The sequence below is a fragment of the Rhinatrema bivittatum genome, chromosome 2, assembly GCF_901001135.1.
Source record: "Rhinatrema bivittatum chromosome 2, aRhiBiv1.1, whole genome shotgun sequence".
Classification (NCBI taxonomy): Eukaryota; Metazoa; Chordata; class Amphibia; order Gymnophiona; family Rhinatrematidae; genus Rhinatrema; species Rhinatrema bivittatum.
The window spans coordinates 296,580,065-296,602,868 of NC_042616.1; the positions used below are offsets into that span (position 1 = coordinate 296,580,065).

Below are 22,804 nucleotides of genomic sequence, written 5' to 3' on the forward strand. Positions count from 1 at the left end.
AAACAGAATTCAATGAGTTGAGTATATGTCCATATGTGCAAATAAAAATTTAAACCCCTCACCCTCCTTAATCCCCCCCCCCCCAAGACTTACCACAACTCCCTGGTGGTCCAGCGGGGTCAGGACGCCATTTCTGACCAACTTTGCAAGGAGCACGTGACGTCGGCGTCACGTGATTCCCCGCGGGTTCGCGCCGGAACGCTCGTTCGGCCCAAAAGGAACTTTTGGCCAGCTTGGGGGTGTCAGGAGGCCCCCCCAAGCTGGCCAAAAGTTCCTTTTGGGCCGAACGAGGGTGCCGGAGGGAACTCGCGGGGAATCACGTGACGCCGCGTCACTGCGACGTGGCGCCGACGTCACGTGATTCCCCGCGGGGTCGCTTCCGGGATCCTCGTTCGGCCCAAAAGGAACTTTTGGCCAGCTTGGGGGGTGTCAGGAGGCCCCCCCAAGCTGGCCAAAAGTTCCTTTTGGGCCGAACGAGGATCCCGGAAGCGACCCCGCGGGGAATCACGTGATGTCGGCGTGACGCGGGCGTCACGAGATTCCTCGCGAGTTCCCTCCGGCACCCTCGTTCGGCCCAAAAGGAACTTTTGGCCAGCTTGGGGGGGCCTCCTGACCCCCCCAAGCTGGCCAAAAGTTCCTTTTGGGCCGAACGAGCGTTCCGGCGCGAACCCGCGGGGATCACGTGACGCCGCGTCACTCCGACGTGGCGCCGACGTCACGTGCTCCTCGGAAAGGCTTTCAGAAATGGCGTCCTCACTCCTCGCTGGATCACCAGGGAGTTGTGGTAAGTCTTTGGGGGGGGATTAAGGAAGGTGAGGGGTTTAAATTTTTATTTTGGATCAACAATCGCGATTTCCAACTTATTCAACATAGCTATGTTGAATAAGTTGGAAATCCGATCGTTTATGTCTTATCACTTTTTTAAGTTAAAAAAAAAAAAAGTAGCATTTTACATTTATGTTCAATACGAATGCACACCCCTAACGCACACATCCGGGTGTGCGTGTTATAAAATACAATTCCCGCGCGCATATGCGTGCCAGATTTTTAAATCTGCGTGCACACGTGTGGGCTGGTCAGGTCTTGCGTGCGCAAGGGGGAGTGAATTTTAAAAAGCAACGCACGGCAACGCGAGTAGGCCTTCCCCAGTTTCCTCCCAGTCAGCTCTAATTAAGGAGCAGACTGGGAGGGAACTTCCCCATACCCCTACCTAACCTTCCTACCTTTTCCCTCTCCTCTCCAACCCCTAACCCCTACCTATTAGATTTTTAAAAATTTTTAACTTTACAGCTGCTTCGGAGCAGAAGTAGACTCCGCGCGCCAGCCAGCTGCCATCACACGTTTCCCCGGGACAGCGTCTAATGGTGCTGTCCCGGCCCGCCCCCTCCCTGCCATGCCCTCCTTGCACAGACCCTACTCCCCCAAGCCCGCCCCTTCCTTTAGTCCCGACACGTCTGCGCGTATCGGGGTTATGCTTGTGGCCGGGTCCTTTCGATAATGTGAGCCCCGCGCTCAGGGCCCGGCCCCACGCACGACCCCTGAAATTTACTCGCGCAGGGCTTTTTAAATCCGAGCCAAAATGGGGAAAACCCATTTAGTGCCTCAGGCTTCATACTATTGAAGTGTTGCTGCATATTATTGAAAAAATTAGAACCGAAGTTTTTTTCCCCCACTCAGACAGCAGAAGGTTAACATTTACCTTTGCAGCTTATCAGCCCTAGCGGGAAAGAGGAAATTTGTCTTGCAACCTGTAACATGTTAACCACTTCTTGTGCAGGTGACCTTAATCTTGAATAACTTCTTTCCCCATGCCCTGTCCTCTCCTGTGTAAGGATCCCATTACGATTTTCTCTTGTTATATTGTACACACAAAATTGGCATGGCATATCCACTCCTCTTACCCATACCTGAGTAAAGTAAAGCTCCTGTACCAGAAAAAGACCCTCATTCAAGTGGGTATGACATATGAGTGTTTTGCAGTGGGGCCAGTAGTTGTATCACCACAAAATACTTGGCTCGATGTATCCTTCAAGTTTGTACTGGCACTCATTGAAGAAAACTGGCTTAAATGAGTGTGCAGTCAGGTGCTTTCTTTCAGTAGCAGTCTTATTTGGCTCTTTTGGGCTTCCCTAGAAAGCATATGCCTAGATTTATCAAAATGCCATAAATATAGCGGAAATAGCGCCCAGCGGTTCTCACACTGATTAGTATATCGCAGAGAGAGAGAGAGAGACAGCTTCAGTCTGGCTCTCTCTATATATGTACCGTTGTAGAGGGGCACTTTGAATCGGGGTCGGTTTCGGAAAGTGGTGGGGAGGGGGGATTAGGGTGTTGGTGTTAACAGAAACATTCTGAGCTATTCATAGTAAACTTGACAACACTAAAGATTTGTAGTCATTGTAATGGATGAAAAGTATAATTAGAGGAGTAGATTTGTACAACACAAATGTGCATCAGGCGTGCAGCATATCTATAAATCTGTATACATTTTAAATAAATATATATTTTTTCAGGTTTCGCAATCTGATCTCACTGAGCAACTGAGCAAAACAAGGAACCAGCTGACAGAATATGAATCAACCATGTGTAAGCAAAAAGAAGAGATAGCATCCCTAAAAGAGAACTTGGAAAGGTTAGTTGTTGTTCTGAATTGCAAACCTGTTGGACATGCTACCTTTCTTATATACTAAAATTGTAAATCTTCTTGGTTGCCAGTACAAAAAAAAATAAAATTAAATAAACATCATAATTACAAGCTGAAAATCATTTCATACCGAGTAGTCTGTGGGACGAATGTGGACACCTCATATATCAAGTGAGCTTCTGTATATTTTAAAAAGAATGCTCACAAACAGGTATTGTAGCGTGTTGAATGCTACTTGCCAGTCTATTATATTGCTTTGAGACTGGGAAACCTTCTTTTAATCATTGGTGACGACACTCGTTATTTCGCGTTTTTTTCTTTTTTTTGGTGAAAAGTTTTTAAGGAGACAAGACACGTTTCATTGCATTGCGTTGGTTGCCATCTAACCAATGCAATGATTGGTTGCGTTGGTTAGACGGCATTGCGTTGGTTGCCGTCCAACCAACGCAATGCCGTCTAACCAACCATGAAATTTAATGTGGATAAGTGCAAGGTGATGCATATAGGGAAAAATAACAATGTTAGGTTCCATATTAGGTGCTGCAACCCAAGAAAGAGATATAGGCGTTTGTTGAAAATATAAAGGAATTTTCAACAAATAAACACACAAATAACAATTTAATCCACATATATACTGTATAGAGTAGGTGTCATAAAAATCTTCATTTTGAACAATTTTTAAAAAAAATTCACTATAAACATCTCATTTAAGGACATAAAAATATATATCATTCCAGCGATTGAGTAGCAGCTCATGATTCATTGATTATAGTTATAATCGCTGTAGCAGTGGCATATTGATTTTTTCTAACTTTTAAGATAGCCAGGTGTATTCAGTGGTACTGCTGAATATCCCAGTTAGGTTGGCCGGATAGATTTATCCAGCTAACTTATCTAGCCGATGAGCAGCGGGATATGGGCACCATAGAGTTTGTTTTCCAGTCACACAAGGGTCTGATTTTGAGAACTTGTTTCCAAATAAAAGAGAAATCTTTCTTAGAATTAACTGTAAGAATGTTACCAAATATTTCTAAATTCATCCTGTTTCACAGAAAGAAGATTTTATTGTTATTACCACAAGTCCTTGATACTGGTACAGGTTTTTCCTTGAGGTTCCCAGGAAAACATTTCCTATCCATTCAGAGGTTGAATAGTTGAAATCTGTTTTTGGATTCACACAGATATGAATTGTAAAATTCGGGCTCCTGTACCCCTCTGCTGACTTGATATAAATTCAGTCTGGCACATGGATACATGCTTGTTGCAATATACTTTCTTCTTTTTGTATAGTTAAGATCTAATTTGTTTCTATATAAAGCAGCAGCCTTGGATCTCTTTTCTTTTTATGGACTTTATTTGCAAAGGGAAAGTGTTACGAGACTGCTTGTGGTCAGGCCCACGAGCAGCCTCTCAACTCGCTGCCTGCGCTGTGCCGGTCGGGCTGGCGCCTGACCACCTTCCCTTCAATCTCTGGGCCTCGGTGTCGGCTCTGCTGACCTTCGTGGCTGTGAGCTGCTGCTGCCGGCTGCTCCCAAGTGGCCCGGATGCCCTGATGCCACTGTTTCTCCACTTCCTTACGGCTAGGAAGCCACCGCCACCACTCTTTGCGGCCTGTTGTTCATCTCGCGGTGGGATTGCCGTCGCTGTTGCCTCCAGCTGTGCAGCAGGGACGTTGACTTCCTTCACTCCTTGGGCCCTGCATAGACGCGCGTGCGTGCCTCTTCTCTGCATTTAAAGGGCCAGCAGCGGAAAAAGCTCCGTGGCCCCAACGGATGACCTCATCAGTCCTTGCCTTGTCCAGCCCTACAAAAGGGCTCAGCTTCCATTCCTCGGCGCCTTCATATAGATCCTCACAGTTGTATGTGCTTCCTTCATCATACAAGGTTCTCCGTGGTCTTTGCCTGTCTTGATGGTCTTCATGTTCAATGTTCCTGGTCTCCTGTGAATGTTCCTGGTCCTGTTCTTCATTGGAGCTCCTTCGTCATCTCTTTGGTGACCTGATGTTCCATATTCCTGATGTTTCATGTTCCTGATATTCCAGTCCTGGTCCTGATGTTTCCGTCTCTTAGTACTGCTTCCAGGTTTCTTGCTTGTCCACCTTTCCTGGCGTGCCACCGTCATGGTCCGTGACCAGCCCATGGGAGGCTGTGTAGCGCACTTCATGGCACGAGGCCTATCTTCATGTCTGCAGTGCCAGACTCCGGAAGGCCCTTGCTTTCAATGCCGAGGTCTGTTTCCTGAATCTGAGTTCTGAATCCTTGAATCCTGAGTCTTGAATCCTGTTCCCGTTCTTTGGAGTTTCTTGTTCCTGCTTCCGTCCATGCCCTAGACTCAAGCCAAAACCTGCTCTGCTTCAACGTGGTCTGCGACAAGCCACAGGTGGCTGTGTAGGGTGCGCCTCAGTGCAGGCCTTTCCTGAATCTTCATCATGTTTCCAGTTCCAAGTCTTCATCTTCTCGCCTGGAGTCTGCTTCGCTTCTGGCGTGGTCCGCAACCAGCCATGGGCGGCTGTGTAGGGCACGCTGTGGTGCAGTACTCACTCTGTACTAGTGCCTGAATCCTGAATCCTTGTCTGAGTCTTCCAAGTTCCTCGAATCCTCGTCTGAGTCTTCCAAGTTCCTGAGTTCCATGTCTTGTCTTGTTCCTGCCCTCAGCCTCCATCTGGCCTCACTCACTCGTTGTTCCCAGAGGAAGGTCCTGAAGGGCTACCGAGTGGCCAGAGGGATACTCTTCAGACCAGCATTGCGTTGCTAGGTCTCACCTGTGCGTGCAGGTCCAGTGGAGGTCTGAGCCTACCTTGTTCCAGTTCCTCGATGTTCCAAGCCTTGATCATGGTCCAGCCTTGTTCCAGCTCCTGCCCATGCTTGGACACTCTCACCTCCCAAAGTGTGTGTCTTGGGGCTCCTTCCCGAGCCGTGCCGTGGTCCAAGGGCTCACATCCCCCTAGAGCAAGCAACCGCATTGCTGAGCTCGCAACAGAAAGCACTGCCATTGTTTCTTTTCTTTCTTTTCAGTTTATGCATCTTTGTTGCTCACCTTTGTGTTTTTCAAGGCAAGATATTTCTTCCTCTGACCTGAAAACGCCCCTCTCAGTAAAACTCTTTGAAATCCAGCTGCATGTATATGCGCTGTGGAAGGCTGTGTGCATTCTTAGCTGGATTGAGAAGAACAATTTTCTGGTTGGACAAATACCCACCCTAAAGTTATTCGGATAACTTTATCCTGGCATATATGGGAAAACGCTTGTCTGGATTAAGTTCTGTTGAATATTGGGCTAAATTTAGCCAGTTAAGTTTCCGGGCTCACTGGCTCACTCACTATGCATCTGGTAAGAAAGACCCCTACGTAGGGATTTAAATAGCTAGATTTTATTTAGATTCTGCATTTTGGCACTTCAACGTGTACATCAAAGCAGATTACATTCAGGTACTGTAGGTAGGTATTTCCCTATCCCCACAGGGTTTACAATCTAATTTTCTACCTGAGGTAACAGAGGGTAAAGTGACTTGCCCAAGGTCACAAGGAGCGACAGTGGGATCTGAACACTGCTCTCCCTGGGTAATAGCTCACTGCTCTAACCACTAGGCTGCTCCTCTACTCTAGATCAAAGCAGGGGATGGGCTTAGATCAGGGGAGGAAAGTTAGCTGACTAATTTAGCTGGCTAGTTGTGGGCAAAGGGATAGCTGGCTTAAATCTAACTGGCTAGCCATGTACCTTTGGACCTGATGTTCATAGCCCTTCCAACCCACCTTCCACCCAGGACCCACAAGCATTTCCAAGGACCCCAAAGTACTTTCAGCTCTGCCCTCTGGATCCATGATCTCGGTAGCCCTGATCCTCTTATATCCCCTCTTCAAGACCCTGATCATGCCCATTCCACCCCTGAATCTTTATTAGATCACACTTCATTTTATCTCGTTCATCAGGAGTACCCACCCTTTTGGAGACCTTAGTATCTTCTCCAACCTTTCCTCCAAATCCCTCTGCAGTGTCACCAAATGGAAATATTGAACAGAACCCACCCAGGGTTCCACTGATATCCGCTTTTCCTTGGGGTAACTCCATTTACAACTTCCCCTTGTGGGCTATCACTCTGCCAGCTTCTGACTCATTCAGCCACCACAGACCCACTTCTGTGCTGTTGAGTATATCTGCATTCTTCCTATGTGTCAAAAGCGTTATTAAAAAAACCCCCAAAATATACCAAGTCCAGGGCCTGCTTCAGTCTTATTCTTTGATCACCCATTCAAATGAATTGTTCAGCTTTGTTTGACAGGAGCTGTCTCTGGTAAAAACCATGCTGCCTTGGATTCTGTAAACTGCAAGGTACAAGATTCTCTGTCATCTTTCCCTTTAGTAATTTCCCCAGCACTGAGGTCAGCCTTAACTGATCTGGAGCTACCAGCTTCTTCCCTATTTCCATTGTTTTGGACCCATTCTTATCTCCAAAGAATAGCTGAACAGAACTGACAGCAGAATTTGCCGGGACCCAGGCTATGAGCATTTGTATGCATTGCTTTCCAGATACTGCTTTTCCTCCCCCCCCAGCCATTGCCTTACTTTTCTATTTCCTCATATCTACTCTGCTTGCTTTGTGAGATCATATCACCTGTGGGTGTTTCTGCACTCACCCCCGATGACAGATGTTTGCAGATGATTGAAGATCTGGTAGACGTTTGGAAATAGTTTGATTTAAGTTAACTGATGAGAGAAACATACATAAAATAATTATTTTATCTTTTAAACAGGACCCAAACAGAACTTGCCAAGGCAAATGAGCAAGTCAAACACTATCACGACAAGCTGACAAAGACAGAGAAGGACAGGGATAGCAATGAACAGAAGCTGACGGCTAACGTGGATGATTTAATACGAACCAAGCAGTTCCTTGAGGAGCGTTTGATAGAGCTCATCAGGTCTGTAGAAAGACTGTCAAGCTATTAAAGTCTACCACAGTATGCAGCCTGGATTCTTTTGTGTCATAAGCCATGTGTAAAATGAAATTTGCAAGTTTAAATATTAAAAATATATCTCTAGACCAGCCTGGAGTTATAGAGCTAGTGTTCTGCATTTCTAGTATTGGAGTTTTGATGAGATTTCCTGTTTTAAGTTCTGAAAAGAAATGAGCGGGGGAGGGGGCACTTTGTGGAGGCGGTATCATGCTCTGCTGAAGGGAGCACATCTAACTACCAGTGTCACCAGCTAACATGCAGGAGCACAGTTTTTCTGTGGGCAATGGGACTGAAAGATGTGATGATAGAAATTAAAAGTAAAGAAGAACAGCTGAAATGACAAATGAGATAAAATATTTGCCTTGAACTGGGTGGGCAAATCTACTGGCAGATATGCTGGTAGCTGTGTATAGAAGTCCAGGTCTTTAGGAGAAGACTGAAGAAGGTCTGTTTTTTAATGCTCATCCCATTGCATGCTGGGGCTTTTAGTCTTGCTTTGCTTAGAGGAAATCAGGATCATAGTTTTGAGAGTGCAACTGGATTGGCTCAATCTGTCTCTGGGTATATGGAGAAACAAGAACGAGACAGAAGCAACAACTTCAACGACCAGATAATGAGTAGTGAATTCTAATAAACAGGGTCAATCATATTTTAGTAAACATATTTAAAACAAAAGAAAAAATACACTATTTAAACGTGCACACAGATGCACACATATACAATAACAGATCATCATAATGCTTCAGAACTGGTTTCCTGATATGAAACATGTGAACAATTAGCTTCGAGGCAAAATTATTAACCCTTTTATGTGTCCAAGTTAAGGCAATTATATGCAGATTCAAAATAAATAATTGAAAAATAAACCCAACATAGCAGGAAGCTGGTACAATTCAGTATTGCCATAACCATCATCATACAGATGAGTATCAAACAGATAACTGTCTTCTCTTCCTCCCCCACCAATGCGTCTCAGTCATGCATCACAAAGGATGGAGGTGTATCCATTAAAATTGGAAACATTTTTTCTAACATCCTTTGCATGGTAGAAAAATGCGTCTTTTTTTAAAAACCATAAAGTCCAAATAAAATTCAAAATTTTGGGGTCTATGCAGTAAATCTCATGCATATGCTAAAACTGCACTTAATGTGGGATGCATTAACCTCTTTTGCATGCCCACTAACAGGAAGCCTTTTTAGCCAGCTTGCAGAATTAGTGTGCACACTAAAACAAAAACATTTTGCATGCTGTTTCAAAATCCCCCGTGCTATCCGGCCCAAAGTGAAAGGACTAGTTAGCATGCGGGATTTCATCCCCCCAACCACCCTGATCAAGGCATCTGCCCATGTAAAACCCTCAATGAAGACATGGATGATTTTGAGATGCAGCTTATGAGCTAAAAGGTTAACACTTGATCCAAGGCAGGTGTTAACCTTTAGGTTTTAGAAGGCTCGTGGTTAATATAATATGCTCATCATGAAAGCTTAATTTGCAATGTTCTCTTATTGGCATGCAGTCATACTCTAATTTTGTTCTCTTGACCCTGGTTTCTTAGCCTTAATGCTATTCTTAGCCTTAATGCACTCTTAGCCTTAATGCTATTCTAGGTGCATGATAAATGGCCTTCCTGATATTGTTCCTGAGGCTCTTGGAACTCCATATAACTATTTCTGCAGTTTTCTTTCCAATGAAAAATTTTATTAAGATTGCGCAAGTAACAATTACATTTTTAATTCTCCTTTATTGAAAAAAGTTACATGGAATCATACATGCAGAATCAAGATATAACAAACTGTTGGTACAGGTCTGACACATCAAATTGTGTCAAATGTATAAGTTATGAAAACTAATATAAAAATACTCTCCAGGTCAGGGTTCTCAACACAGTCCTCGAGACACATCTAGCCAGTCGAGTTTACAGGATATGGAAACAGTGCATGCAAATCTACCTCCTGCATATTCTCTGTAGATATCCTGCTGCACACCTGACTGGCTAGGCAAGTCCTGAAGACTGGGTTGAGAACCCTTTCTCCAGGTTGAAAAAGAACCAAAAAACCCACAACATCCTACTTTTAGCATTGATCAGAAAGAGACTGGCAGAGCTTGCAGACTGTAAGTTACTTGGCCTTCTTGATGGCCTAAACCTTGTGGCGAAGCCCTGTGATATTGGGAGGCCTCAGCTCTAATTATCCTCCTTACTAGATTCCACTTCTTTTCCTGCGTACTTCAGGAAAGGGTCCCACATTCTCATTACATTTTGATATTTGTCTCACGTAAAAAGAAATGAGTTCCAAGTGGATGCACTTTCCTATCCCAGGCTTGCACGGTAATTTCAAGTGTTGGACTTCATTATGCCTTGTTGCCACTAGTAAGTGGACTACTAAGGGAATGCTGTCCCTGCTTAAAGAAGGGGATCCCCTGAATAACTGCAGGATCCAGTACAAGCTGGATACCAATCACTTTGTAAATCCATGATATCACTTTCTTCCAGTACATCTCTGTCAGGAGGCATTTCCACCACACATGGAACAGAGAGCCCCACCACCCCTGGCATCCTCTCCAGCACTTACTGGAATCAATACCATTTTATGCAAACTAGCCAGAGTATCATACCTGTGATAGTGGATTTTCTATCCATTCTCCTTAGTCCTCATACATAACAAGTTGCTCAGTTTAAGTGTCCAAACTATTTGGTTCAAGGCTTCCTCTTCTAATTATTTTCCTAAATATTTGGCCTATAAGTCTTTTTATTTTCCTATTGAGTCTTCCACTTTTTCCATTAGGATCCTATAGATATTTGATCTTAGACATTTATTACCCAAGTGTTCATTGATTAGTTTCTGAAATGATTTAATTCTTCTACTGAAATTGGCTCTTATCACTTCCCTTGTTAAAAAGCCTGCTTAGTTGTAGATTTCTAAATACCAGCACTGTCTCCATTTCAAATGTATCTTTTAACTATTGGATAGAGAGGAATTTCGCTTCATCAAACAACTGACCTACAAACCTAACATTGCTCTTGACTAACCAATGGAAATGTTTCCTGTTGAGGTGTTTAGAGAAGTGTGGATTGTTCCACAAAACAGACAGTGGGGATAAGTGAGGAAATATTTTACCTCTGGAATGCAAAAGCATTGTAAACTTTGCATAATCTAAGCGAGAAATGGGTGTTCCTCTGCCTTCTTTATTTGTGCTTTGAAGGGCAGACCCAAAAGGGATTGAAAAAGGGACAAGAACTCTCCAGCTCAGTCCATGTGTGTTTCTCAGCTGGGGCTTTTCCACCGCATTATTATGCTCTTCAGGTGAATGGCTCTTTGGTAAACCCCCAAACCTGGAAGGCCCAGCCCTCCTCATTCTGTAAGATCCAGCAGCCCTTTGTTGTAGATTCAAGCCTTTTTCTTTAACCAGATAAATTCTGTAACAGCAGAGCTGAATTCAGCTAGAAAAGTGATCCGGATCCTGACTGGGAGCATCTCAAATAGGAATAGTGTATTCATTTAATAATCAAGATTCTGCCAAACCAAGAGATTGAAGAGAGTAACCATTTCCTCAAATCTTGTTTGATTGTTTTTAGCAAAGATGGATAATTCAGGGGGATATACCCTGACAAATATATTTAGTATATTGACTCCCAATTATTTCAGATACCCAAAACAAACTTTTTTCAAATGGAAAGGAAGTTGTATAAATAGAGGTTGTGATATGAATTCCCATAGAGGATAGACTCAAGAACAATATAAGGAAATATGTTTTAAGTTATTCTTGTGTCTATCCTCTCTGGGGCTTCATATATAATGTAAAGAAATATTTTTTTACGGAAAGATTGGTGTATGCTGGAATGTCCTTCTGAATGAAGTGGCAGAAACAAAAAATGGTAACAGAATTAAAAAAAAAAGTCTGGGATAACCACAGAGGACCCCTAGTGGCAAAAGAATGTTAATGAAGCACTGGGATAACCTGCGTGGAGCAGCAGTTCAGTCCAAAACAGAAGTAGTATGATTGCTTGTTCGTCCAAGAAAACATTGGGTAACCTGAATGGAGCAGCTGTTACAACTCTAAATAGCAGCGCTATGATTGCATCAGACCTCCAAGAAAGTGTCAAGATAACTTTCGTAGGGTGGCAGTCACAATCCTAAACAGCAGTGGTATAACAGCATCGGGCTCCCAAATGGCCGGTGTGACCTGCATGGAGGAACCATAGTTAAAACCCAGACTTCAGTGAGTGTAGGGAGGCTAGAATTTTTACCATGGCATCCAACCTTGGTGGCCTTGGGGATTATTGCAAAACTTGCTAACAAGGCATAGAAGGGGGCCAGGGTTTTTGGCTTAAATATTGGTCTTGTAAAAAGCAAAGTTGAAGATGGCAAGATGTGTAATGTCCTACTAGCAGAGGTGATGGAGGTAATCAGTGTAAAATATTTTGGGCACGCTTGGGACAGATATGGAGGGCAATGGCAGGAAAAGGGTTGAGAGGTAAGGTAAAAGGCTTGGGAAAATGGGTGTTGGTGTTGAGTGACATGTGGGAATTTCGATGTGTTTCAAACCCAAAGTAGAGGAATCTCCACTGGGCAGACTGGATGGACCATTTTGGTCTTTATCTATCACAGTATACTATTTATTTATTTATTTATTTGCTTATTTATTACTTGGATTTATTACTCACCTTTTTGAATATGAAAATTCAGTCAAAGCAGATTACAGCATATTAGAATATTAGCTTATAGGAGATCATTTGCAGCTTCACATTACAAAGGTGTAAACTAATTCGAATAACAGCAAATCACAATACAGTTTGACAAAATAAGGTGAAACTCAAGTCCTAACTCTAACTAAATCAACAATCATGACTAAACGTTAACACCTCTAACTCCAGAAATAAATAGCTCCAAAGCAAAACTCTGGAGTGCAGAAGCATAGCATGTTAAAAGCATTCAAAGTGAATGACAGACTATTTCCCATAGTGAATTTAGTAGCTTTGGGCTCCGGGTTTAGCATTAAAGGCTTGATAAAAAAGCCAGGCTTTTATTTGCTTCCTAAAGTGAGAGTAGTACTGTATTTTTGGAAGTCTTCTAGGAGGGAATTCCATAGGGTAGGTGCTGCACCCTTTAAGGATCTATTGTGTATATCTTTTGGTGGGTTGTTAAATATGGAGCTGTACGTAGCTAGTATTATTCTTATGTATTCTTTCTTATATTTTGTAAGTTACCTGTTAAGTTATGTTTTGTTCATTGTATAGCCTAGTTTTTGTTTCAATGTTATATTACGTTGAGATTTTCTTTTGTACATGACCTGCAGCTATTTTGTAAAGGCAATTTATATATTAAATTAGGGAGGGGGAAGAGGCAGAGAAATTGGAGGGGCACATAGGTACCCAAGGAAGAGATGAGTGGAGAAGGGTGGCAGGTGGAGGAGGAGAGTAGTGAGGACGAGGTGAAGGAGATGTCTAGCAGAGGGACAGTGTGAATATTAGTGAATGACAAGAGGAAAGAGGGAGGGAGGGGAAAAAGGAGTGGGAGGAGCATTCAGGGAGCCCTCTCACTAGAGTCAAAGGCCCCAAATACCACACTAGGCTACATTCCACCATACTTCTCCTGCCTCATCATGGCCAAAGTACAATGAAGAGAGACTGGTGGGGAAAGGCTGGAGCAGGCTTGAATTTAGGCATAGACAACATAGGCAACTGCCTAGAGTGCCAAATTTTGAAGGCTCCAAATAACCAGGCCTAAGAGTAACGTGCCTCCACTTGCTTTAGTGCACTGTACTGGCACAGCTATAAAGAGGCAAAACTGCGGCACTTTTCCTATGGGTGCCAAAATCTTAAATCCATTCCTGGGTTGGAGAAAGAGAGAGACAGATAGATTGGTGGGGTGTGAGCTAGGGGAGCAAGGAAGACTAATGAGGATATACTAGGATGAAAAGTGGGAGAGACTGATGGGGATGGCCTAGGGATTGAGAGACTGGTGGGATGGGATTGGCAGGTATGGGGATGTGTCAGGAGAGAGAGACTTGTGGAGAGGGATTGGGTGGGGGAGATACTGGGGAAAAGCTAGTGGTGAGAGAAAAACTTGTGGGAAAGGGCTGGTGGATGGGGCTGGGAAGGGGTTTGGTTGGGGGAGAGAGAGATACTAGTGGAGGAGGGCCTGAACAGGAGAGAGGGAAAGTCTAGAGAGGAGAGGATGGGAGAGAGAAGTGAGACTGGTAGGGACAGGATGGGGTACTTTAAACATTTGGTTGTTAAAAATGGGTCCCCGCCCCAAAAAGGTTGGGGACCCCTGATCTGGATGGTAAATTTCAAAGGGATTTGCACAGGTAGAACAGTGCTTTACCTATGGAAGTTATGAAATTGCCTGCCTGATATGTGGGTAAGCATTGATGTGTGTGTCTTGTATGAGTGTAAGTTTACCCACAGTGAGCAGAGGCGTTTCCCAGGCTGGGGTTAGAGAGAGGTTTGCACTTACATATATACTTTTGCATTTTCCAAAGTATGCACTTATTTTTTTTTTCCTGAACAAAATCTGTGCAGAATTTAGCGGATGTAAGTGTGTATGGGTAGCTTTAGTGGGATAATTTTCAAAGTAAAATAATGTATCTATGTATTTGATGTAAAATGTATGCAGGCTATTACAAACCCTGTTCCTTCCCTTGCTTGCTTTATTCCAAATGGTGTTCAGGAGGCTGCTGCCCTTGCAGAGATGGCACCTCATAGGCTTTAAACAAACCACAGTGATTTACACGCTTAAAATGAGGTTTTACATGTGTAAATGGCTTTTGAAAATTGCTACAATAGTATGTTACATTTACATGCGTACCTCCTTTGAAAATTGCCTGCATAGGATAAATTCCTGGCCAGATATGCCTAAGTATGTTGAACATATCAAGGAGTAGGCCCATTAAAGAATTATTTGGCAATAACCCCAATAGAGCAAAACACTAGATTAATATACAATAGAAGATCTACTTACTGAGAGGTCACCGGTGCCCTTAATATTAGATTTACTTCCACAAGTAAGCTAGCATGCCTGGGAGGCATGTTAAAGAGCTGAATCAAGTTGAGAGAGAATGGAATAATATCACAAACAAAATGTACGGGGGGTGGAATTACATGCACTTATTTGCATCTCTGAGTGTGAATCGTTATCTCGCTCGATCTAACAGCTTCACTAAAGATATCTTAGCTTTTGTGCCTCTTCATGACCACAGCAGTATTTTTTTTTCTACTGGTTAGAGAAAAGCTTACTTAAACTTTGCAAGTGGTTTCTCACTTCTTCTTGGTTTCCATTCCTCGTCCATCAAGCTGCTTGGCTTGTTTGGCATGCAAAATCATCCGCAGTGTACACAAGATCACACTTTTTGCGTGCATTTGCTACTGGAAATTCCTGATGCCACCGCTCTGAGATCTTTACAATGGCAGATACACTCAAGCCGGTCCTTCAGCTCATAAAATACATCTGTTTGCAAACAGATGCAAATAAGCTACTGAAATTGCAGATCACTGTGAAGTTAGGCATTTGAGCTGTTGGTTTTCAGGGTGTCGGTTTGTAACTGCAATCATGTTTTGTTTATAACTGCATGTGCATTCAAGAAGTCAGAAGAGATTTTAAATGTAACTATTCAGATATTTCTTGTTAGTCAATCTATTAGTGAAAATGTATAGAGAGGCAACTTCATCCAGCAGAAGGTATTACAATATAAAGTCATGTTTGCTGAAATTTAAGATGTTAGCTCACATCAAGTGTCTGATCACTCCTCAGCCATTTGGCTAATATTCAAATGTAGGGTCAGAATGATTAACCGAGGATGATCCCTTCTTAACCTTTTGATTAAGATTGAGAATTTGCTCAATATCGGGGTGACCTCATTGGGGACACGATGTTTGGGGCAATTTTACAATCTGCCGGCATTGTTGGAAAGATACGAGATAATTTTACTGCAGGCTTTGCCTCGATTTTCAAAGGGAGAGTCCAGGCATTCTGTCCCTTTGAAAATTGTCCTTGGAAAAGGTACCCGCGGTGAATAGTACCCGCTTTTTCTGTGGGTGCCTTTTCCCTTGAAAATACCACGTGTTAATTAGAAATATAACGCAGGCACATTATTTTTATTTATTTATTTAGCATTTTTCTATACCGACTTTCCAATAACAGAATTATTGATCAATTCGGTTTACATTCTCAACAATAACAATGACAAGTAAATGTCTTACAATGAACAGGTCGAATTAACTTGGATTAAGATATATGGGGTTAATAACATAATTAAAAGGTACATTATTTACCTCCCCCCAACCTAAACATGTCCCTGGTAACGCCTGCTCCAAATGCGGGTAAAAGTATGCACAAGTCTGATCCCTGTGCAGGGGGGTGGGCAATTTACGTGTGTAAATGACTTTTCAAAATTGCCCTCTCCATTAGCATCGTCAAAAGGAAAATTGGTTCTTACCTGCTAATTTTTGTTCCTGTAGTACCAAGGATCAGTCCATCTTGGTTAGATGTTTTAAATTTCTTGAAGTTATTAGGCTTATCTTCACATATTCAGATTCTCAATATTTATGTTGGGTACTGCCAAAACTGGTGTGCCGGGAGGTGGACCCTTGGCCTAGTGCAGGATTGGTAGGCTCCCTGGTCGGACCCAGAGAGCGCCTGCCACCAGGAGGCGGAGCTCAAGAGGAGACAGAGGCTAGCTGGAGCGTCACCAATAGCAACCCGGGGTTCCCTCAGGTTGAGCCCTTGGTTACCCGGGCCGCCTGGTCTTAGGTGGGCCTCGCAGGATCTCCTTGAGAGAAAGTTCAGAGGTGTGCCCACCACGATCAAGGGTGCGCGGTCGATGTTCAGGCTAGAAGTCCGGGGTGCCAGAGAAGGCCAGAATAAAGTCTCTGAATGTATGGCAAGGATCAAGGCCAAAGTCAAGGTAGCATAGTCAGCCAAAGCAGGGGTCAATACCAGTGGTCAGTCCTTGGATAGTCAGCCAAAGCAGGAGTCAGGTTCTAGGCGGAAGTCAGTCGTGGTCAGTGGACAGGCAGAGGTCAGTTCCAGGCAGCGTGCAGTCGTGGTCGAGGAAACAGGCAAAGGTCAAATCCAGGCAGCGATCAACATAGTCAAGAACAGGCAGAGGTCAGTACCGAGAAGACAGTCCGAGAGGTACTACCTGGGGAGATGAAGGAACAGGAGGACACTGGAACAGAAGGACGCTGGAAGAGAAAGATGCTGGAACAGGAGGACGCTGGAACAAGGCTGGAACAAACACTGGAAACGCAGAGGCAAACTAGAAAACACAGCGTGATTGACCCGATGGCCAAGGCAAGGAAATGCAGGCAGGCACTTCTTTTTAAGCAGCATTCAATCAGGCTGCGCCGTGGAGCTGGGATCCCTTTAAGGAGCCGGGTGGTTCACGCGCACGTGCCTAGGGGCAGAGCTGATGCCACAGAGGACACCGAGCCCCACCCTGAGGCCTGGCTGGTGGTGGAAGGCCTGGCGACTGCTGCTGCTGCAGGACACCGAGGCCTGTCTGAGCTCGCTGCTGAAGCAGGGAAGGACGACCCGGGACTCATGAGAGTCTTGGTGGGGTGAGTAGGCCCGGACGTGGGCCGAGCACGGACGGGACGTGCAACAGTACCCCCCCCCCCCCCCTTCTATTACCCCCCTTCCTCTAGACCTCCTCAGGAGAGGCTTGTCTGGATGAGCCCTATGGAAACTCTGTAGGAGATCCTTGTCGAGGATGTTTTGCGAGGGCTCCCAGGAGTTTTCTTCGGCCCCATACCCTTCCCAGGCAAGGAGATATTCCCAGCGGCCTCGATGCTGACGGACGTTGAAGACCTCTCTTACCTGGAGGATGTTGTCGGGTTCTGTGAAGACCTGTGGAGGTGGAGGATCTCTGCGAGAAGGCCAGGAGAGCACTAGTGGTTTTAATAAGGAGACGTGAAAGGTATTGTGGATACCCATGGATCACGGCAACTGGAGTTGGTAGGTTACTGCTCCGACATGGTGGAGGATTGGGAATTGCCCAATATACTTCAGTGCTAGGCGATGGGAGGGTAGTCGCAGTCTGATGTGTCGGGTACTCAACCACACCTTTTGGCCGGGTCGGAAAAGTGGGGCTGACCACCGATGAGCATCAGCAACCTTTTTGGAATGTTCAGCAGCTTGGGTCGGACGCTCCTTCACTTGGTTCCATACATTGCGGATGGTCAGTGCTGTGAACTGAGCCACTGGCAAAGGCACGGAGAGGGGTATTGGCAAGGGTAGTCGTGGTTGACGGCCGAACACCACCGAAAATGGAAAGACATCTGTGGCGGCAGCAATGTGCGTGTTGTGTGACAACTCGGCCCATGGTAGCAAGTCGGCCCAATTGTCCTATTGGACATTTACAAAAGACCTTAGGAAAGTTTTTAGTGTATAATTAGTTCTTTCTGCTTGGCCATTAGCCTGAGGGTGGTAGGCCGAAGTGAAGCTCAGGGTGATGTTGAACTTCTGGCATAATGATCGCCAGTATTTTGCGACAAACTGTGGTCCTCGGTCCGAAACTATTTCCTTGGGTAGGCCATGCAGAAGGAAGATGTGCCTCAGGAATAATTTGGCGAGTTCGGGAGCTGAAGGAAGATTCCGCAGAGGAATAAAATGTCCCATCTTAGAGAAGCAATCAATGATGACCCAGATGACAGTGCTATCTTGAGACGGAGGCAGGTCAGTGATAAAATCAGTTGATATACTGGACCATGGTTCGGTGGGTGCTGGAAGTGGTTGGAGAAGACCCCATGGCCGACCCGTAGGAGGCTTTTGGTGTGCACATACAGGACATAAATCAACATAATTACGGGAATCTGTTACCATGCTGGGCCACCAGTAGAACAGTCTTAACATTTCCAGTGTTCTGGCACGACCAGGATATCTGGCTAGCTTTGAGTCATGGGCCCAATGGAGTACACGTTCAAGTAGTCTACATGGGACAACCGTCTTTCTGGCGGGTACCGTGGTGGTAACTGCAAGGGGGACACAGGCTGGGTCAATAATGTGTCTTGGGGTGTCCGGTGTGTCCTCTGGTTCAAGGGAGCGCGAGAGTGCATCTGCACGGAGGTTCTTCGATGCTGGCCGGTAGCGCAGCTTGAAATTGAATTGCTCGAAGAATAATGCCCATTGGGCTTGTCTCAGATTTAATAATTGTGCCTCTTTTAGGTGCTCCAGATTCTTGTGATCTGTGAATATGGTAAATTTGTGTTGTGCACCTTGTAGCCATGGTGCCACTCCTGGAGTGCTAGTTTGACGTCTAGGAGTTCACGGCCTCCAATTGTGTAATTTTGCTCTGCAGGTGAAAATTTGTGGGAATAGAAAGAGCACAGTACCAATGTACCTTTGGAGGAGAACTGACTCAACAGCGCCCCGGCTCTGATGGCGGATGCGTCGACTTCAACGATGAATGGGTAGTTTGGGTCTGGATCCCGTAAACAGGGACCAGAACAAAAAGCTTCTTTTAGTGCATGGAATGCAGCTTGAGCCTTGGGACTCCAAACCTGGAGATTGGTTCCCTTCTTGGTCATCGCAGTGAGTGGAGCAGCTAGTGTGGAATAGTTGTTGATAAATCTCCTATAGCAATTCATGAATCTGAGGAATCTTCATAAGGCGTGGAGGCCTACTGGCTGGGGCCAGTTACAAATCCCTTGAAGCTTTTCAGGATCCATAGTAAATCCTTGATCGGAGATGATATATCTCAGGAATGGCAGACGATTTTGTTCAAATATGCTTTCTCTATTTTCATGTAGAGGTGATTCTCTCTGAGGCATTGAGGAATAGTTCTGACGTGGGATCGATGGGACTTTAGGCCCTTTGAGAAGATCAAGATGTCATCTAGGTATACAACTACGAATGAATAAAGTAGATCTCAGAGGATTTCATTCATCAGGCGTTGAAACACCGCAGGGGCATTGCAAAGGCCGAAAGGAATCACTATGTACTCGTAGTGGCCATCTCTGGTGTTGAAAGTGGTCATCCATATGTCCTCAGGCTGGATGCATACGAGGTTGTACGCTCCTCGTAGATCAAGTTTCGTGAAGATCTGGGCCCCTTGCATGCGGTCAAACAATTCACTGATGAGGGGTAACGGGTAGCAATCCTTGTGGGTGATGGGGTTCAGCCCCCGATAATCGATATAAGGGCGTAGTCCTCCATCCTTCTTCTTGATGAAGAAGAAGCTCGCTCCTGTTGGAGAGTCAGAGGTCTGATGAACCCTTTCTCGAGATTCTCTTTGATGTACTCCGACATCGCCTGGGTCTCAGGAAATGAGAGTGGATAGGTTCTACCTTTGGGAGGTGTAGTGCCAGGCAGACGTTCGATAGGACAATTAAACTTTTGGAGTCGAGGCAGTGGGTCTGCCTTTTGCTTAGAGAAAAAACTTCGAAGTCAGAGTACTAATGAGTAGGCCGGCGAGGGTTGTAGTCTTCAGGATGGTAACTGCTGGGGACACTTGCTTTAAGCAGTGTTTCTGGCATTGTGGGCCCCACTGGACCAGTTGGAGGGATTGCCAGTCAAATTGGGGTCCATGTGTTTGGAGCCAAGGAAGGCCCAGTATGACTGGGTGTTTGGAGAGCTTCAAGACGTAAAAGGATATTTCTTCCTTGTGGAGGGTTCCCACGTTGAGGCGGAAGGCCACCGTGTGATGAGAGATGCGTCCAGGGAGATGTTCCCCTTGGATAGATGCGATGCGGAGAGGCACCTCTACGAGTAGTATGGGGACTTTCAAGAGGTTGACGATATCGTCCATGATGAAGCTGCCACTTGCTCTAGTGTCAATAAAAGTAGTGATGGCGAAGGAACGATATTCCATGGAGAGAGAAACTGGAAATAACAGTTGGAGGCCGGTGACTGTAGCACCCAAGCTCGGGACCGCTGCCGAGCTCAGGCTTTGAAGTTTTCCAGACGGACCGGACAGGACTGCCTCAGGTGTCCGGAGGCACCGCAGTATAAGCAGAGGCCCTGCTTCTTGCGCCGAAGACGTTCGTCGGGAGACAACTGCCCACGGTTGACTTGCAAAGGTTCTTCTGTAGATTGAGGTGGTGCCGATAGAGTCTTCAACTGAGAGCTTGGGGCACGTGCTGGGTGTTGAGCAGGAGGCCGGGATGCTTTCATTTCATGGTGCTGTTGCCAGAGGCGATGGTCAATTTTCCCAGCAAGGGAAATCAGGTCCTCTAGAGACATGGGAATCTCACGGACGGCGAGCTTGTTTTTGAGAGCGGGAGATAGGCCTTCTAGATAGTGCCCAGAGGCAGTCCTCTTGCCATCCCAGTTCTGCGGCCAATGTCCGGAACTCCACCGTAAACTCAGAGAGGGATCTTGAGCCTTGACGGAGGTGGAGAAGGTAATGGCCCCAACCACCTGACGACCAGGATATTCAAAGGGCCGCTTGAAGGCGGTGCTGAACTGGGACAGTTGAGTGAGGGTGGGGTCAGAGCACTCCCAAAGTGGAGAAGCCCATGCCAGGGCCTTCCCCTCAAGGCGTAAGAGGATGAAAGTGATTTTTGTGGATTCCTTCAGGAACAATGTTGGCTGAAGGGCAAATTGCATGAAGCAATCTGGTTGAGGAAGCCTCGGCAGAGATGTGGATCCCGATTGAAACGAGGAGGAGCTAGCAGCGTCAGTGATGCTCTCAGTAGCAGGGTAGAAGTAAGGCCTTTGGGATTAGTCACTACTACCTCCTGCATTTGAGAGAGGAGTTCTTCTGAGGATGCTAGAGTCTCTAGGACTCATCGTTGCTCTTGAACGGTTGCGTCCAGACCCCGAATGGTCCGTATGGCGGGAGACTCTGCCGAGTCAATGGCCTTGGCAACCTGTTGCGCTGGGAGGTGGACCCTTGATCTAGTGTAGGATTGGTAGGCTCCCTGGTCGGATACAGAGAGGGCCTGCCACCAGGAGGCAGAGCATAAGAGAAGACAGAGGCTAGCTGGAGCTTCCCCAATAGCAACCCGGGGTTCCCTCAGGTTGAGCTCTTGGTTACCTGGGCTGCCTGGACTTAGGTGGGCCTTGCAGGATCTCTTTGAGAGAAAGTTCAGAGGTGTGCCCACCACGATGAAGGGTATGCAGTCGATGTTCAGGCTAGAAGTCCGGGGTGCCAGAGAAGGCCAGAATAAAGTCTCTGAATGTATGGCAAGGATCAAGGCCAGAGTCAAGGTAGCATAGTCAGCCAAAGCAGGGGTCAATTCCAGTGGTCAGTCCATGGATAGTCAACCAAATCAGGGGTCAATACCAGTGGTCAGTCTGTGGATAGTCAGCCAAAGCAGGGGTCAGGTTCCAGGCCTACTGGCTGAGGCCAGTTGCAAATCCCTTGAAGCTTTTCAGGATCAGGCAGTGGTCAGGCAGAGGTCAGTTCCAGGCAGCGTGCAGACATGGTCAGCGGACAGGCAGAGGTCACTTCCAGGCAGCGTGCAGACATGGTCGAGGAAGCAGACAAAGGTCAAAACCAGGTGGCGATCAACGTAGTCAAGAACAGGCAGAGGTCAGTAACGAGAAGACAGTCCGAGAGGTACTACCTGGGGAGACGAAGGAACAGGAGGATGTTGGAATAGAAGGATGCTGGAACAGAAGGACGCTGTAATAGGAGGATGCTGGAACAGGACTGGAACAAGGCTGGAACACACACTGGAACAATGTTGGAACAAGACTGGAACAGAGGCAAACTAGAAATCACAGCGTGATTGACCCGATGGCCAAGGCAAGGAAGTGCAGGCAGGCACTTCCTTTTAAGCAGCGTTCAATCAGGGCGCGCCGTGGAACTGGGATCTGCCCCTGGCCCTATAAGGAACCGAGCGGTCTGCATGCGCGTGCGCCTAGAGGTGGGGCCGACGCCACGGCGGATGCCGAGCCCCGCCGTGAGGCCTGGCTGGAGGTGGAAGGCCCAGCGACCACTGCCTCGGGACGTCGAGGCCTGGCTGAGCTCGCTGCTGAAGTAGGGGAGGACGACTCGGGACCCATGGGAGTCTTGGTGGGGTGAGTAGGCCCGGACGCGGGCCGAGTGCGGATAGGATGCGCATCAACTAACTAGCAATTTAGATCTGATCATAGTACAATCAAAAGGTCAAATATCTAATTTAATTTACAAATGGACATTCTACCTTTTTAGGTACATTATCCATACAAGGAGGATTATATCAAACATAAAATCATAGCAATTGCAAAACATTGTGCAATAAAATATAGAATCACAATAAAACATGAAAATATTGACTT

General features: G+C 45.8%; 1 protein-coding gene across 4 annotated transcripts in view; it reads left to right on the forward strand.

Moving 5' to 3' along the window:
• Nucleotides 1-22,804, forward strand: part of FYCO1 (FYVE and coiled-coil domain containing 1) — a 231,330-nt gene that overhangs the window by 81,337 nt on the left and 127,189 nt on the right. For all 4 annotated transcript variants that reach the window (XM_029589659.1, XM_029589663.1, XM_029589661.1 and 1 more), the window contains exons 10-11: nt 2,514-2,632; nt 7,394-7,561. In XM_029589659.1, coding sequence (XP_029445519.1) covers nt 2,514-2,632; nt 7,394-7,561 — 287 coding nt within the window. The remainder of the gene's footprint in view (nt 1-2,513; nt 2,633-7,393; nt 7,562-22,804) is intronic.